Genomic DNA, 15448 nt, shown 5'->3' on the forward strand with positions numbered 1-15448 from the left:
TATTTCTATTTAATTTTTCCCCCGAAATAAAAACGACATTCCAACTTCAAAGTATATTTCAAAAATTAACAATTTGGCATCCATACAGACCGTATACGTTATTTTTTTATATGTACACATCATCTAAAAATATGATGTATATAAATTAGACTAAATTACGCTTCTTTCTAATATTGTGTTTATAATTCGGGATGTGTCACGATTTTAAATCAAATTGTAAGGTTTATAATGATTTATTATAAATTTTAGAATTTGACGATACCGATTAGTTCTTCAAAAAGTGTAGCGGCGTCATTTTTTCCGTGTAAAACTTGGGAAGAGTACCTCAATGTAGCTTGAGCGAGATCTTTAACCGTCCATTTTCTGTCTCTTATCAATCGATAAATTGTATCTAAGGAAGCCAATTCTGTATGACCAGACGTATAATAAATCAATGATGGAACTCCAGCAACACTCGCCGCTAACCATTGAATAATCACTTTTAATTGAACTTCTCCTTTTTTTGATGATCCACAACCCCAATTTCCTGTTGATATGGGTTTTAAACCATTCGATGGTTTTTGAGCAATTTGTGATAACTAGTAACAAAAAGAAAATAATGAGTCAAAAATTTAATAATTATTTGAACATCAATGATATTAAATTTAGTCTTTCAAGATCAGTACTGTTACATTTTATTTAATGGTGATTAAATTTAGTATGTGTTAATACGATTAGTTTGAAATGTAACAAAAAAAATGGGATTTGGTCACAACTTTTTACCTGAACGTTCGCCTCTTGAGATATCGATACTTTAACACAGATATCTTCAAGTGTCTGAACGACCTGCGTTATGTAACTCATAGCCCATTTTTTCCGTTTTGTTTTCGCTTTTAACTTAGGCAGGCTAATTTTTGTTACTTCTACTTTATCTACAGGGCAGAGCAGGCGTTCAGCTTTTTCTTTCTATCAGAAAACATTTACTTTTGACACACACTAACAAGAAATGATCGGATTGTTTTTCATTGTTTTAATTTTTTAATGTAATGCTTAAAACGAATATATTTTATTAATTGAATGTAATACTTACTAGCTGAGCTGCTAGTCGATGTTTTTGTTTCGCCAATTCCAAACTAAGCGATTTGGCGTTTAAGATAAGTTTATTTTTCTTTGTACTGAAATCTGTTGATATGAGCCCAAGACTTTCACAACCATCGGGAAAAGGCACGCCGGCGAACGATTCGCTTAATGTACGTTTTAAAAGTGAACCGGCAAATTGTACAACCGCTAAATCCCTTCCTTCCAATTCTTTTTTCGTTCCTTTATCAGTTTCGATTATTGGATCTTCTAACCATTTTGAAAATTGTTCATAAACTTCTTCTAATTCCGAACTATAACGTACATTTTATTAAGTCATTTTATTGACGCACAGAATTGATGATTTAGAACAAATATATACTATATTTTTTTTTTAATTCACACTTAAGACTAATTTATTTTATTTTTTTAATCTATGTTAGAAAATACTTGCCTGAATTATTTAAATTATGAAAATACGTTTTGGGCGCAGTAAAATAAATATAATTAACTTTTACAATCAGGTAAAATGCAAAGTTTTGTTATTGGTCCAGTTAAGTTGAAAGGAAATTGTGGTATAGAATGAAATACTTCGATTTCATCTTTGATCAAAACTAAAAGGCTCTCCTGAGGTAGGTTACATGACAAAAGATGAGATAATATATTTTCAATTTTAGCCATGACGAATCGTTTATCTAATGACTTATTAAAGAAGAATTCACAGACTTAATAATTAAACACTTCCAGTTGGATCTATCATAACTCAGATTATGCCATAAATTCTTCTATTGACTGGAAGGTGCAGAAAATGTTGCGTTGTGCCCACAGTTCAAATTAAATTAGTTATAAGCAACTAAAGGTAAAGGCGATTAATCCAGCAATTGCGTAATCCATTAAAATTTCCAGATGAGTTACTTATATAAACTAAAATAATAAAAGGTATTGAATGTTTTTTATCTCATTCGAAATTGGCGAAGTCTTGCAACCAGGTGGATTAAACACCACTTTGAATTTAATAACTAGTTTTACTATGAAAAACCAATCTAATTCTTTTTGAGCCAGTACACTAAAGCAGGAATGACGTCAGTTGGTGATAAGACAGTTAAAGCAGCTTGTTAAATGATCAATATTTGTATTTCAGGATCCATCTTTCTTCGATTGCATCGAGATGATCATCAATTAAAAAAAACCACGCGGAAATATGTTTCAGTAATATGAACAAATTTAGAGCCAGAGCAGAGACCCGTTATACAGAGAGAGGGAGAATAGGACCTGATTTTTACGAAGTGCAAAAGAAGAGGCTGATATCTCGATTTCAGGAAAGTTGTAGAGAGCAAATGAAAGAGGTGAGATTGTGTTTGATTTTTTCTTGTTGCTCTCCAATCGATTTAAACTATTTTGACATCAACCAACAAGCTTTTTTTACTTCTGGGTTTTTTGAAACACTTTCAAAAATGATCCAAATTTTTTTTTTTAATTCTTTTAGTCTGCTTAGTTATCTTAAAGATGATTGTAATTGATTAGAATACTGTAGATGAGTATGTATGAGCTTTTGCCATATTCTAAAGTTTTTTAAATATCCTTGCTTTTTTCCAGTAACTTGAAGATACAATATATACATACACTCACAATAGTTACAAAAAAGGTCAAAATCATCTTTTTAATGTTCTTTCATTCCCCTTAATTACCCTAGGGATGTTTTTAATTAATTAGAATAATTTTGAATGACACCACTGAGCTTTTTCATATTCTAAAGTCTTCTAATTTTCTGGAAACATCCCCATTACTGTCATTAACTTGTCTTACTTCTATCAAATAACTGGAAGGTGTTTTCAATCGATTTAAACCATTTTGACACTCACCAATAAGTTTGTTCTATTTCCTAATATTTTTCAAACTCTTCTAAAACAGGTCAAAATCTTTTTTTATTCTTTCATCCTTCTTAATTACTTTAGGATTTATTGTAATTAAGTTATTTTTTATAATTGTATGAAATAATAGTTTCGGGAAGTAATCGCGGGGATTCAATTCCGATTTAGACGATATTGCTGCAGTAGTTCATTTTGATCTCGTTTTGGTTACATATATTTGTAGATTGAATAGCCTTTCCCAATTTTGCCTTCCTCATACTGTATCAACCTTTGCAATAAAGGGTGTTTCCACCATCGCAAATTTCCCTGCTATCAACCGCAACTGCTTGTTTTAATTCACAGAGTGAAATGATTTCAGCCGATTTCATATCGGATTGAATTGGTGCGGGAGTGTTTTCAGCTGTATTATCCTGGATGGGCTGTTATTGCAAATGCCATAGTTTTCTTGGGGTAAATCAGTAAAATTTGGTTCAAAAAGTTTTAAAACTATGTAGTGTCTGGTGTATTATCAAGACGTTTGGAATAGATTTAAAAAATTTGAATTTTGAATAGATTCAGGTTGATTGGCTATGATACTAGAATATACTGTGGATTTTAACAATGATTTGAAAACAATATAAGCTGAAGTGTCTTATAAAAGACAACATGAGCTAATCTTAATGATTCTTCTTGATAAGAAATAGAGGGATTGACATTTGAAATTAATTCATTTATCCAAGAATAGCTTCTTTCAAGGTAAATGGGTTGTATAGTTATTGTGCTTAAATGAGAATCTGAAAGGATATGTAGAGAGCCAATCCACAAAAGAAGTGCTTTAAATTTGCATGAAGCGTTTTAAGACATTACAACACAACATCACGACCAATTAAATACTTTTATAGCTTTAAAAGGAGGAACCATGATCTACCTATAAAATACTTGCTTAGTGAATTTTGCTGAATAGTTTATGTTCTTATTTTCTGATAATGGAACATTGGCACCATCATTATTGTCATTTATCATATAATTCAACACAATTTATGTATATTTCGTCGAATATAGGCAGGTGGATTTGCGAAAGAAAAAAATTTCCATAATTTTGAACTGGTGCAATAGAGAACGGTGCACTTCATGGAAGTTCAAAAAAGCTGTATTTAGTTTAATAATTTGCCTTTTACACCTAACTAAGCTTCCTAAGATATCGCAAAAATATTATGGATAATAAGATATCCATAATATTGATAATTAAGATTGTGCTATATACAATTGTTGATGAGGAAAAATGTTTGTTTCTTAAGAAACTTAAGTTTCTTTATATTACTGATGCTTCGTAAAATAGTAATATTTGTTCTGAATCACTCTATAAAGTTATTAAAATTATTTACCTATAATCTGTACTAAAACTATAATCTGATGATTTACTCGATTCTTTTCTAATAATATTCGATTGTTTCGTTTTAAATTTATCTATCCATTCTTTTTCTTGTTGAAGAGAATCATCTAAAAACATTTCGTCTAACGAATCTTCCCTGAGAATAAATCCTGTCGATCCAGCTCTTCTAACTCTAAAAGAAAAATTAAAGAAATCACCCAAATTAAGAAATGTATAAAAATTTTACTTGATATCTTTATCTCTTACACCCGATCCACCAACTGTAATATCAAGAGCATAATTTGATGATGATTCCGTTGACATCGACGCAGCAGAAGATGATTCTCTATTTAAAGCATCTTTTAGTCGTTGCGCGAATGTCGTTCGTTTTTCCGCAGTTTCCAAATCAAAACTATACCTTTTATTAAATTCATCATCTTCGCTACCTTCATCTAAGCTGGTTTTTGCGCTGTGGAATTCTTCCTCGCTTGATTCAATACTAGAATGAGGACTCGTTTTAAATTCGGGTCCTCTTTTCACAGGAAGACATTCTCCAGACGATCCTAAAACGATAAATCGTCCTCTACGATTATTAAGCATCCCTTCTTGTTGTTGATATCCTTTTGATAACCCTCCTTTTTCTTTTTCAATTTTCACTCTAAGCGTATTCGATACGTTATTATTGTCATTAAATGAGGATGTTGAATCACTTCGATGAGTACTACAAGAATCTTGGGTTATTATTGGTAAAAGTTTATCTGAGTGAGATGATCCAATAGATTCTCCAATGGGAGATAATCTTCGATTTCGATGGCTTTGAGGTTGTGATGGTGGAATAATTGGTTCGCTATGTGGTTGTTTTTGTTGAAACGCTAAGAGGCATTTATTTAATTCCCTGAGGACGTTATCTTCTTCATATTGACCTAATGGAAGTTTAGAATAATCTTCAGCGTCAACACAACAAATTGTTTTCTGGAATAAAATTAATTTTAATTTAGATATTTAATTTTTTTATTATTTACCTTGATGGGTGTCTCAATTGTTTCAAAACAAGCTTTATTTTTAGGATCTGCGATACGTGATAATTGTCGTGCTCCTTCTATTCGAATCATTTCGTTATCTTCTAAAGCTTCGACGTTTAATAATGTACATAAAATATCGGCGAATGTAAAAAACGTTGTACATTCCTAAAAATAAATTGTTAAATATTTATATTAATCAATAAATTATTAGGTCGTAAAGTTTTTAACCTGAGAATTACCACTTCCTAAAGAATCGCCACCGATTTTTGAGCTTGCAAAGCAAATATGAACCGTATCGAAATTATTTCTTTCTAATTTTCCTTCGTGTTTAATTAGTAAAGGACAAAGCGGAAGTATGCATTCTAACCAATCTTCGATTGTTAACCATTCTTTACTAGACATCACCTGAAAGGTAGAGATTAATGCATTCAGCAACAAACAAAAATGTTGTTTTACTTGTCTTAATATTTGTAGGGTACCGATATCTTCGTTATCGTTGATGTAATCGAAATAATGTAAGATACATTTTAATTTTGCCTTTTGGGAATTATTGCTTAAGTGTTTAAAAAAATCGCAGAAATTAAAATTTTGGAGTGTAGGGTGACTTTTGTCGGTTCTTCTTGGAAACGTTGAAAAGAAAGCGTTTGCTAACAAAGCAGATACAAAATTATAATCTAATTCCATACAATCAGCTGGAAAAAAAAGAAAAAAGTAATTATTTTTTTTTAATTTAAGATATAAATTTTAGTTTTTACGTTGTTGTTGTAAACTAAAATGTAATCCGTTTTTAGGCCTTAAATTCTTGAGATTTAACGCATGTTTTACTATACTCGGAAATGTTTTGTTTAAAAAATTACTGCGCTCTTCACTTGATAAGTCATTGTCTAAAAAATTTAGTAAAGCTATAAATTGTTCCGGATCTGGAACGTCTTTATCTGGATCTAAACTAACACTGAAAAGAAACGCTTGTTTAATAATTTCGAAGATTTTGGTAAAATTATAATTTTTACTTGCATAGGTCATGAATCGCTTGCATCCCTTCTATTAATTCTATTGTATTTTTAGTCGAAGAAAGTCTTGTTAAAATATTTTGAATCGAATGCCACCATGGCATATCACTTGGTAACATCACCAAAGCCATTTTTTATTTTTGCATTTTGACATTACTGAAAAAAAAATCAATATAAATTAGCAGGTCATTTTTAAACTAACAAATATTACATGAAAATGGTGATTAAAAAAGTTGATTATTATTTTTTTAAAAGTTGCAAAGGTACTAATTCAAAAGTTATTTCTATTCTAGTAGAAATTATTAAAAACAAATTTTACAACGGATGGTTCAATAATCTTCAAAACTCTTCACAACTTGTATTGTAAAATTAATGTATTAAGTTTTGGTTGGATTAAGTGGTGCACCATTTTTACTAATTTTTAACGATTGCGTAAAAACTCAACATTATTGTAGTTTTAGCAGCTCCATAAGCGATTTAAAGACTCCTGGAACACGAAATGTTTATACCTGTAATAAGCTAGTTAAAAATTAACTATTTTAGCAATAGTGTGTAAGATCACACTAAGTAACAAGTTTTAGCAAGTTGGTTGATTAAGAAATAACTTAATGTAAAAAAAAGTAAAAAAATAAGCACCCCAGGTACTGGATATATAAGTTTCAGAATATTCAGTTTAGTAGAAAACGTATAAGTACTTAACCCATTTATTTTGAAAATTTGAGCTGATGGAAATGGGAATCAAAAATCAGTTTTAGTAGCGAACAAGGCATGAAAACCTTGTCATAAAAATATTAACAAATTTATACAAAAAGCAGCTAGGAAGAACACATAGGAAGTTAGAAAGCAACATTGGGAATGAAAAAAAAAAACGAATTGAATAACGGCCAGACCAGAAAACTGAAAGATGATTGGTTTCAACATGTTCTATAGTTGATTCCAACTTTCTGTCAACATTGGGAGTAACGGCCAGACCAGAAAACTGAAAGATGATCAGATTCAACATGTTCTATAGTTGATTTCAACTTTCTGTTAAGACCAGCTATGTCAAAAGATTCTGGAAGGCACACAAATTTTCTTTTCCTGTATTGTCTTGTATACTCTACCCACTAAATTATGACACTCCAGTGTCAGCATGCGTATAGTGGATTTATAGTGGACATTGTCAATTACAGATATATCAAACTAGAATCTTCTCAATGTCCGTTAGAACAAACGACGTTAGAATGTATCTATCGTACATATCAAAGAAAATATTGGAATTTGGTGTTTAGATTCTCAGAATAACACCAGGTGATTCCAGCTCGCTGTTGTGTCAGATTAAGAAAGTCTCTAATAGCCACTTTACAGTAAGCAATTTTTTTTGCATGCAAGGTATCTCGCACGAAGTTATTGCTGCAATATTTAGCGCGATTGTCTTTACATTTGGAAACTTTTAACTGCAATATTTCAGTTGCAATCAATGCTGCCAACACATATTTTTTGAAAGATTAAGACACATGTACGCAAACAAACCAACAAAACACGTTCTGTCGTTATATTTTACAGTTGGCAACACAAAAAGTAACTAAAGAACTTACAATACTTTCAGCAGAAGTGCAAGAAATATATGTCCAAACCTATCATCTACAAGTGCAAGAATGCCAAAAAGAACGCGACATTTGCGCATTTCTTGCCGACAATGAAACATGCGAACTGTAAAGTGCCTTTAACCCATTTAGTCCCACTGATGTGAAAACGCACCAGCGTTTTTAAAATTATTTTACAGCTGTATATTTTTAGTTTTGAAGGTGCTAGCTTTGTACGATAACTCTATAAGGTTGATAGGCTATACATATCAAAATATTTCATAATTCTTGCTTTTAAACCGTATTTGCATCAATTCTTTTCTATTGACAATTTCTGTTCAAAATATACAATGGAAATAAAACTATTTTTAGTGCATAAAATTCTTTAAAACTTTGACATTTGCAAGTTTTCAGTGCATACTTTCCTGATATATATCTTGAAACGCGAAATAAAAATATGAATTCTGAAAATACGACTTGAAACATTAATGGTGCAAAAACACACCATTGATGATGATGATAAGGATTACATCATCTTTCGTATTATCAGAAAACAGTATAGACGCATTTATTCGGTGATTTCCCTAGAAATAGTCGTTTATGGATATAGTGCGTCAATATATGTGTAGTAAGTTTAGCGTTCATTTACATGAAGAGTGATTTGCGAAGTATCAAAATAAATGAAATTATAGTGTTTATCCCATTAGTGCGTTTTTGCACCAATTTTAGTTTAAATATTTTTTAGATTAAACTTCATACTTATACAAAATCCTTCTTCCGGGCTCTGGTAGTTGTAATTATAGCTCTAGAAACAGATCACATTAATTGTTCCAGAAGTCGTTGTTGCATCCCATATTTCTATAGTTTCCATTTTGTTATAATTTCTATTGACCCTGTCCAGATTCTGATCACTACCTCTGATTTTCATAAGCATATTCCGAATCTACCATGGGTTTTCTTCAAGAGACTTTAAAATCTGGTGATGTTGCTCTTTGCAAACGCTGCATTCTGTCTGTGTTCATTTTTCATTTTAAATGAACTTGTTATTTTGTTCCACAATTCTCAGTGTTTCCATTTTGCTATAATCTCGACTAACGTTGCTTAAGCTCTGTATACTGCGAAGTTATTTTGAGTGAATACTAAATTACTTTTATGATTCTAGTTCTTGATTCCACATACTAGCTTTGTTTTCTCTTTTGTTTATCCAATGATTACTATTGCATTTGTGGTTACTACTGTTCATTCTGTTGTTCAGATTTTGCATTTTTTGTCTATTACATTCTGTTTCCTACATTTGTTTCTCTTCAGCACATAAATCTTGATGCCAGAACGTCATATATTCTTTTCTTTAAAAATTTTTTTGCCCCCTTCACGTTTTGAAAGCGGATTTTTTAGAGCTTTTTCTGTCAGAAAAATTCCATTTTAAACTAAATATCTTCAGAAAAACTTTTTCTGAAGACCGAAATGGAAGAAGAGATAAAAGGTAGGTTTGTATAGAAAAAGGAGTAGGGAAAAATGGAATAGAGTTGAACTAAACTTTGAAGAATTCAAGTTTTTTTTTTGCAAAGCACCGAGTCTCAAGAATGATCTTTACAAATCTAGCATAAACTAAGACGTATTAGCTCTCCGGATGCGCCATAATAATAGATAGACGAGGAAGACCTAGAGAATCTGTTGTAAGAAAAAATTGAAAAAAAAAACAGTAAGTCTTCTGAACCAAATAACTTGCAGCTTGAGTACTAAAGTACGAAGGTTCATATTGGTGTAAACTAGAAAACTGCTTAAAGAAAAGAATGGAATAATATACCCATATTCGACTTTATATGCTAATATTTAAAGTTAACTCCATACGTAGAGCACCAAAATGGCTCTTATCTAAGCAGACTTAAACTAGAATTTAGAATATTTATAACAACGCACCGTCTCGTTATAGAATTTGGGACGCCATAAGGCAACTAAATACACCTAAGTAGGTCATACGAAGCAGCTATAATTTTATTTTATCTATCAATGAGGGCATAGCCATATTGGGCTGAAATTTATTCCAAGTGTTCCTTACTTTTAACTATGGAATTCGATATCGTTTACATGACCGCAAGCACGATTGCAACGAAAGATTCTTTGCACCCTATTTAGTACCACTCTTTCACACATATCAGCCGGTGCGTTGGAAATTTCGCGTTTAATATTGTTCCTAAGCTTCTCTAACGTTGTTGGTTAACGTTAACAAGTTAACATATCCCATAAAGAAAACTTCTTCTTCAATATATCAATTGTTTAACCAGCTGTGTAGTATATGATACCATCTTGTTGGCCTATATATCACTGATGTCAAGTCCATACATCTTTTGGCCAAAAATAGTCTTCCAACATGCCATGATAGCGAAGTACATTGACCGTAACATGACAATCGTTTGCATCGACGAAAAATATGGTCCAATCGTACCTCCAGCATAAAATCTACACCACACGGTCTTTTTTTGTGGGTGTAAGGGAGACTCTTAAAGCACATGTTGGTTTGTTGCTGTCCAATAATGCATCTTCTGCTTATTGACAAAGCCATTAAGCCAAAAAAGAGTTTCATCACTGAAGATGACATTAAGAATGTTCTTCAAAGTGTAGCAGATCGTAATCTGAGAAGATCCAGTGCTTCAAATGGTCATAAGTCTCAGTTCTTGAGATAATTACATTTTGTAGTATAGCTAGTCTGGTGAAACGAGTATTACAAAGATCAGTGTAAATTATTGTAAGTACTGGCCTATGCGGATGACATAGAAGAGATCGTAAAGTCTAAAAGAGAGGTGGTGAAGGATTTTCTGGCTGGAGATGGCAGTACAAGCATGATTACTATTATGTATATAAAGGACCAATAATAACCCAACTCATAAAGACAATGAGGTGAAGTTGGCTAAGAAAAGAGGGCTGCACGAGGTGCAAGATGATGTGAGAAGATTGAATGCAAGAAATGCTATGGAAATCCGCGGTCCACATATATTCTAGAATTAGAATTAATTAGACCTTCTTGTTATATCCATAACATAATGCGAGGTTACGACAATTTAAGATCAATCTCATATTATTTACGTATTATACTACTCGAACTTTGGCCTACTCAACTTTCCCTTATCTTTATATACTATTTTTTCATCATTCTGTTTATCATCATTATGAAAGGTTATACAAGACTGACACAATACCATAACTGATTAATTTGTATCAATTGAAAGGGCTATATGTATGAGAAAACGTATGTAGGTGTGTTTTCAGATTAAGTTGCACTTCCGGTTAAGCCATTTGATTGAAATTTTACATCTGAATGTTTTTCATAATTAAATACACTAAATTTCGTCACCTCAACTAATTGAGTTTTTGACTCACAGACATAATGCTAAAAATAGTTGAAGATTCAGGGATTTTTAAACGTATACATTCAAAAAAATCTTGATGACGAATTTTTGCACGATTACATTTGTATATGTAAGAAAGCCATTTAAACTAGCCTATATTATGACTAATTTCATATCTTTTTAAGATATTTTCTTGTTTAAACGAGGAAATAATTTATAATCAAAATTGCTATATTACACTTAGTTATTTAAGTATTAAGGGTTAAGCCTTGAGGGTAAATAAATATTCAAAAATTCACGCGTATCATATCACTCGTGCATCTTTATAAAGTTTCAAACCAGTTATTATATAAATATTTTTGATTAAGAAACGTTATCAAAGCAAACTTTAGGTTGTTATTTATTTGTATAATGTTCTACAATATTAAACGAAAATCTCTAAAGACTCGATATTTATTAATTTGGATTAAAAAATGCTATTTCACACAAAGTTGTTTTGTTAGAAATTTTTTTAATTTGTATAAATTGAATGAATTTGATATTCATACAAGTGGTCCACGCGATCTCACGACGCAAAATCCAACTGAAAAGGTAGGCGTAGTTCTTATCGATTGCATCTCGCTCACCGAATCAAAAAAATCTACCTCCTTTGCCTCATTCAAATCGTTTTCTCCATGAAAAAAAAATCGTTAACTCACCCTTATTTAAATTTAGGATAAAAAAATATTTAGCACAATTTTTTTCACTAGTTCTCGAACAAACACGGGCTCTTCCACTAAATATATAACGTAGTTTATTTTTGGATGTACAATCGGCGATGCCGGCACTATATCCACAACGCAACACCGGATGTATTTTTATTTCGCGTTTTAGCCGCCGATTTGCACGTGTCCATTGTGTGTTGTTTCACTCTTCGGTTTCCTTTTACTACTACTACTAGAGTAGCTGGTGGTAGTACGGCAAAATTTGTTGACTGAGGGATCGTCGCAGGCGCTCTCTCCTTTCCCCGTTTTTCTCTACAGGGAATGGGAGAGCTCCAGACGTTTGAGCTGACGCTATAAATATAGTGTAGAATGTCGAGCTCAGCATTCTTTGAGTGGTTGAAACTGCGCCCTGACTGGTTTTGTTTTAAAAAGGTATAGAAAAGGTTTCATTTTGATGGTAATCCGAAGAGATTATAGATTATCGGCGAGGTTTTATCGATTTTCTATATTATTTGATAATAACAAAAAATTTTAATCAAAATACACTAAAATCTCGATTAATACGGGGAAGGAAAAGTTTTTAATTTGCACTTTAAGCTGTTTGAATTCATAATTTTAATACACACAAATTCGAACAGCTATTCACACCGTTGCGTTCTATATTAGTCAGTTCTACTTTTAGTTCAATAAAAATATATACAACAATTTAGCACTGAATAACAATTAAAAGTAGAACTAAAAGCGTCTGAAGACGCACGGCTAAACCCGAAACTTTCTAGTTCTATTCTCATAAATTTATTAATTTATTTATTTATGAATGGGTAGCTAATTAACACAAAATTACAGCAGCTATTCAAAATGAGAACCGCATTTTCTCAACATGCAGCTATCCTTCGTGTCATAGAATATTGCCAGTTAATTACTGCCAATTCATTCTTTATAGAATTAGTAGCTTCAACTATTCGCGTGTATCTGATAAATCTGATTTACGATTACTGCTGTACACACGAGATTTGAGGCAACCCCACAGAAAAAAATCTAGAGGCGACAAGTCAGGTGACCGAGCTGGCCAATGTACAGGACCACCTCGTCCTATCCACCTTTCCGGAAAATTTTCATTAAGAAATACCGTCACTTATCTCCCAAAATGTGGTGGTGCCCCATGTTACTGGAACCACATGCCACGACGAGCTTCTAAAGAAATACCTTCCATGTAATTCGGCAATTCTTATTCCAGAAAGTGAAGGTAAGTGTCTGCACTAAGAGGTCTTTCAAAAAAATGAGACCCAATAAAATGATTATTTAACAAGTAAGTTTAACAACGATTATTTCGTGTGGGTTTTGATCCATCCAGATGTGAGAATTACGTGTGTTGTTAATACCATTCCTTGTAAACTGGGCCTCATCCGTAAAAAGTATATACAGGGTGTCACACAAAAAACGCCCCAAGCTGTAACTCTGTCATTTATATTCTGATCTTCATGAGCGAAGTATCAAATGAAATGGTTTGATGAATGCTATGATTCATGCTACTAATAATTTTTTTCCAAGGCCACCTTCAATTTCAGGCGATTATTAACTTTTGTTTTTCAAATTGCTCCATATATTTTTCTTCACGCCATTGGATAGAGATTCTTTTTCTAAATCCATTGATGTACAATACATCCATTTTAAATGTAATTTTAGCAGAGAAAAGACCCTGTATATACGGGTTGTCACACAATAACGCCGCAAGCTGTAACTCTGTCATTTACTATCCGATTTTCATGAACGAGGTATCAAATGAAATGGTTTGATGAATGCTACAAATAAACTTTTTCCAATGCCCTCTTCAATTTTAAGCGATTATCAACTTTTGATTTTCAAATTGCGCGGTATATTTTTCTTCACGTTATTGGATAGATATTTTTTTTCTGAACCCATTAATGTACAATACATAACATTAATTGTAATTTTAGCAGAGAAATCAATTAAAACGTTTTCCGAACATTGTCTTGGTCACTTCTGTAATACTGTAGTGTGCCATGGAAAAAATAACACGCAAAACTGATAACAGTCATTAAATGTTATATCAATGCCCGAAGCAATGATACTTATAAGTTGTTTTTTTATTTATTCCATGGCACACTACAGTATAACACAAGTAACTTTAAGAGAATGTTAAGAAACTATTTTAATGTTTTTCTATGCTACAATTACAATTAATGTTGATGTGTTGTACATTAATGGATTCAGAAAAGGAATCTCTATCCAATAGCGTGAAGAAAAATATACGCAGCAATTTGAGAAACAAAAGTGAATAATTGTTTAAAATTGAAGATGGCGTTGGAAAAAATTTATTTGTAGCATGAATCATAGTATTCATCAAACCATTTCGTTTGATGCCTCGCTCATGAAAATCGGAATGTAAATAACAAAGTTACAAGTTGGGGCGTTTTTTTGTGTGACACCCTGTATATAGTAATAACTTCTAAATTATTTTGTAACTACTGGCAATACCGTACTCGATTTTCTAAATTTTGAGGAAGTAAATGCTGGACTTTTTGTAAATGATAAAGGCCATCATAGTGCAGAATTCTCCTTACATTGGTTTGAGGGATTCCTGTTGTATCAGATGGTATGAGATTGGTATGAGATTCTACGAATACTGGTAGAAGGACTTCGTTCAACTGCATTTAAAACTGCTTGAGCGTGCCAATTTCCATCTCTTTCTGCAGGGTACGACGCGGGTCTCGTTTCTCTCAAGCAACGAAAAACGTTTGAAAATGTTGTGTGGTGAGGCACAATGCAATCGGGGTATCGCCTGAGGTACTCCGTTGCTGCAGCACGTCCACTTCCATTGCAAAAACCATATACGAAAACCATATTCTGTACCTATTAGTAAAATGCGACATAATGGCTTAAGTTAATAAGACAGTACAAAAATCATTAATTTGTCAAATGTTAAATCGCCAAGACTAACTGTTAACTTTTTTAATTCCTTCAATATCTCCGAAATAAGGAGGAATTCACCTGTAGGTGATATACCATTTTTTGATCGTATGACCCCCGGAATGTATGGTATAAGTTTGTCGGTCGAGTCACGGAACACCCTATATAAAATCTCTTGGTGCAGTTTCATCTAGTTTTCTTCTCTTCGCTTGTAATTCATCATCACCTTCATTACTAACAGAACTCTCGCTGTTATCACTTTCGATTATTAATTAAAGTATCCTCTTTTTAACGCAAAAAGCTAATTTGAGAAATCACTTTTAGTTCTTGAGAAATAAATTTTTGAAATGATCGATAATTTTTTCGAATTTTTGCCGATTAAGTTTTAAAAATTCTTATAAAATCCATTTCTTGGAATATGAGTGTGAAAATTTCCCAAAGTGTTAATAAAAGTGTCTTCTTTCCAATGAACCAACCCATTTTGAAAAATGGCTTTTAGTTTTTGAGAAAACAATATTTGAAGTTTTGACAAAATTTTCGATGTTGCAATTTTCATCGATAACTTTCAAAATTTGCTATAAAATTAATTTC

General features: G+C 32.1%; 1 protein-coding gene across 3 annotated transcripts; it reads right to left on the minus strand.

The window, feature by feature from the left end:
* Window positions 1-38: 38 nt before the first annotated feature.
* Window positions 39-12276, minus strand: LOC111420303 (uncharacterized). 3 transcript variants are annotated; one of them, XM_023053282.2, is made up of 11 exons: window positions 11921-12276; window positions 6311-6466; window positions 6056-6252; window positions 5757-5992; window positions 5529-5705; window positions 5301-5465; window positions 4526-5250; window positions 4292-4471; window positions 1070-1370; window positions 763-945; window positions 39-578 (listed from the first exon to the last, which is right to left on the minus strand). In XM_023053282.2, the coding sequence occupies exons 2-11, from the start codon at window positions 6439-6441 to the stop codon at window positions 246-248; spliced, it is 2628 nt and encodes an 875-aa protein (XP_022909050.1). In that variant the 5' UTR covers window positions 6442-6466; window positions 11921-12276; the 3' UTR covers window positions 39-245. The 3 variants fall into 3 exon arrangements, with proteins under 3 accessions (XP_022909050.1, XP_071053237.1, XP_022909062.1); XM_071197136.1 differs by lacking the exon at window positions 11921-12276 and adding an exon at window positions 6522-6607; XM_023053294.2 differs by lacking the exon at window positions 763-945.
* Window positions 12277-15448: the final 3172 nt, after the last annotated feature.

This window comes from Onthophagus taurus, chromosome 6 (genome assembly GCF_036711975.1).
Source record: "Onthophagus taurus isolate NC chromosome 6, IU_Otau_3.0, whole genome shotgun sequence".
NCBI classification, from domain to species: Eukaryota; Metazoa; Arthropoda; class Insecta; order Coleoptera; family Scarabaeidae; genus Onthophagus; species Onthophagus taurus.